Source organism: Galeopterus variegatus, unplaced genomic scaffold (assembly GCF_000696425.1).
Source record: "Galeopterus variegatus unplaced genomic scaffold, G_variegatus-3.0.2 Scaffold6338, whole genome shotgun sequence".
Lineage (NCBI taxonomy): Eukaryota > Metazoa > Chordata > Mammalia > Dermoptera > Cynocephalidae > Galeopterus > Galeopterus variegatus.
In genome coordinates this window covers 120,764-124,393 of record NW_007732449.1, presented here as the reverse complement: position 1 = coordinate 124,393, position 3,630 = coordinate 120,764, and the positions used below count along the sequence as shown (strand labels likewise).

The window sequence follows — 3,630 nt, the reverse complement described above, 5'->3', positions numbered from 1 at the left end:
AAACGAATGATCTTCTTGGGATGAAGAGATCAGGGAAGACTCTTCACAGAGGAGTAGAGGCCGAACTCGAACTTACCTTCAACAACATCCAAATACCTCAGACATGCTCCATATGGCCTCTGCTAACTCCCAGGGAGCCAGTAGTAATTGCATGTGCATTGCAGAAACCAGCCATCAGTTGTCTTCATTCAAACAAATCTGTGTGAGAACTCACTGTATACTAGGTGCTATTCTAAGGTGCTTGGGATATCTCAAATGAATAGAGCAAACAAAAAAGAAGAAAAAAATCCCTGCCATCATGGAGCTTACATTCTAGCAGGAGGGAAAAGAGAACAAATAATTAACAAAATAAACAAAAAAAAGTATATACAAAAAAAAGTTCATGGAAAGATTCGTATTACCATCCAGGTGGGGGTGCAGCTGGCTGGTACGGGGATTGGACCCTGGGCCTTGGTGTTATCAGCATCACACTGTAACCAACTGAGCTAACCGGCCAGCCCTACCTTTCAATTCTGTTTTTCTAAGAACTTTCTGAAGTACCCTCATAGTATTAAAGGGTTATAAGTACAATGGAGAAAAATGGAGTAGGATAGAGAGTAAGGGGAATTAGTGTTTGAATAGGGGCAGGGACAGGTTGCAATTTTAAATTCAAAATAGGTCTTATTTTGCATATTTTTGGACCAAAATTTTTTGTGTTTGTGTAAGAGGGAACAAGGGAGGAAGATGATTTAAGAACAACGTTGGAAGCCTTTTGGGTTATTCTTACACATGCTCAAGTTTGAAAACCACAGCCGTAGAGAATGCTGGGAGCAAAATTACTTAGGATCCTGGTACCTGGACAACCTCATTGAATAGACACTTAAAAGCCCTGGACTCTGATTTCTGATGAGAGAGCGAGCTCCTTTCTTAACTCATGACCAAACCTGAGTCCTAATACAGGTAGGGTGGGTGAGGGATGAGGAGCAACAACCAATATAGCAAAAATCAGGAGAGGAAAGAAATAGTATCTAAGTATAATAAATGAGAAACAAGATGCAAGGAATAAAATCAAGTAAAAAAAAATGTTGGGTAGTCTCTGGATATGTGAAATGAATATAGTAAATTAACCCCCTAGTTTTTTAACCCCTTGTTTTTCATATGCAAATATTCCCATTGTGATGAAGATAGATTCAAAGCAATGATTACAAGATTTATGCCATCAATGTTTCCAAAATAATCCTGTGGGACAAGCGACAAGACTAGGTTCAGATTGGATGCAGTGATTTCTACCTCCTTGGATTTTAGTAGATTGATAAAACAGCCCACATGAGAAGTCATGGGGACTAGAAAGTAAGTAGTATGATCAAGACAGACTGCTAAAGTTTTGAGACCTCTGGCCTTCCCCTTGACCCCTGGATCTCACCTCATCTTCTAGGGAGCCCAGATGCCAATAGCCAGTAGTTCCTGGCTGCCCTCTATGAGCTAGTGTACATTACCCCCTTATCTCCAATAATCACTGCAGCCCTGTAAAGGAGGAATTGTTCTGTGGTTGAGTAAACTGAGGCCCAGAAATTTCTGGCAACTTCAACTTCTGGAACTGGCCTATGATTTGCCGCCTGTCCTTTCTTTATTAAGTGTCTGTGTCCTACCAACAAACAAATCTTTCTAAAACACTGCATTTCCCATATGACTCGTTACACAAAAACCCTCATTGAATTCTTACTGTCAATACTAAATTAGTTTCAGAGCATGGCTAGGTTCCTAGTATATGTTCCATATAGTATATGAATATATGTGTATATATATATATTTTAAAGTTCATGCTCATTGTAGGGGAGGAGGGAGAAATCTGAAATGTGGGAGAGGAAAAAACAATGCCTGTAGGTTCTGGCAAAGACAACCACTATTAACATTTTGTTATTTCTTCTTTGTTATTCATATAAATTTTTAAACAATTGTACTTATTTTATACATGAAATACTGTATTCTGGTTTTTTACTTAATGCAAGCATCATAAACATGTTCAATATTACTATGTAATCTTTTTTAACTATTGTGTAAAAAAAATATATATATATATGCACAGTACTACATAATATTTTAAACATTGTTTTAATGGCTAAGCATATAATCTATGAAGTTGATGTCCCATAGATCATTTAACAATTCCATTACAATCGGATATTTAGGTTGTTTCCAACTTTTCACTCTTTTAAATAAGGTTATACTGTATTAGCATCCTTTGACAGAAAGGGTCCCCCTGCCAATTTTAGGATTATTTTCCAGAAACAGAATTAATAAAGGGTTTAGTTGCTATGGCCATTTGTGTCCATATGCCTGCCTGGAATGTTCTCTTAATCCTGCCTGCTTTGCACAACAGATTTCAGACTGCATCTCACTGATAAATCTTCCCTGACTATTTTAACCCATGCTCACCTCTCCCTTTACTGACCATGGGTGCACAACATTGGGAATAACTCCTGCCTTTGCAACTGTGTCACCTCCTTGAGGGCATGTCCCACGTCATATGCCTGATTTGTATCCTTTGAAATGCTCCTGATGGTTAATAAATACTTTACCTTTCTGTTTCTTCTTAAAGGAAAATTCAGTTACAAGGTGGCATCACTTCTATTGCACTGCGAGGAGAAGGACACCAGTTTTTTGTAGGAACAGAAGAATCACACATTTATCGTGTCAACTTCACAGATTTCAAAGAGACTCTCATTGCAACTTGTCACTTTGAAGCTGTCCAGGACATTGTCTTTCCATTGTAAGTAGACAAGGAAAATAAGAACATGGAGATTTGAAGCAGTGTACTGGGAATTTAATTTTATGAATGCATTTTCAACATCTCTTAACATAAGTATGATTTTTTTCCATCACATTTTTCTAATGTAGTGAATTATTTTATTAAGCTTTCTATTGTCTTCACCATGCAATTACATTAGTTTTCCAAATTCAGATTTGGGTTTCTTTAGAATGTTGACTTTTCTAATAAACCTATCAAAGAAAGGGTAAACACCTGGCAAAACTTTTCTATGTTTTCCCAATGCCATCTGGAAAAAGCTTAGTAGTGCCTTTTTCAAACTTCTTTCCAGGCATTCATTTGTACCTCTTGGGGTCTCTCAAATTTGTCAGACTTTATGATGGTGGGTATAAGAGGTCTTCTGGATCTAGTTGCTATATTTCTTGGTAAATCCCACACAAAACAAATAAAACAAATAACCATCAGCAATTCTGATATCCAAAAGAGTTTCAGTCACAGTGGGCCATTATTTGATTTTAAACATTTTTGAACATTTCGAGCCTTTCGTGAGATTCATTTCACGAAGTTGGTCAGTTTTTACTTTGAACTTCCTCAGTATTTAGCTTGAATTTACAAATTGTTCTGAAGATCACCATGACTTACTTTCAGTCCTTGAGATCATGAGCTGTAGTTTTGGCTCCCTGTGTCCTTGTGATTAGGTTCTTACAAATATTTCTAACAGCGACAGTGGCTAGTGATTTCCCATTAGGTGAATCTTTACTGGGAAACTGGTCCTTTCCTTTCTGTCTAACTTTTTTTCTCTTTAAAAAGCTTGTTAGGGGCTGGCCCGGTGGCGCACTGCTACAGTGCGCCGCTTGGGAAGCGCGGGGGCGCTCCCGCCGAGG

General features: G+C 38.0%; 1 protein-coding gene across 1 annotated transcript in view; it reads left to right on the top strand.

The window, feature by feature from the left end:
- Positions 1–2,578: 2,578 nt before the first annotated feature.
- WDR16 (WD repeat domain 16) overlaps positions 2,579–3,630 on the top strand; it is a gene marked incomplete at its 5' end in the record, with an annotated part of 32,406 nt that continues 31,354 nt past the window's right edge. Inside the window, one exon of the mRNA XM_008590729.1 lies at positions 2,579–2,749. Coding sequence (XP_008588951.1) covers positions 2,579–2,749 — 171 coding nt within the window. The remainder of the gene's footprint in view (positions 2,750–3,630) is intronic.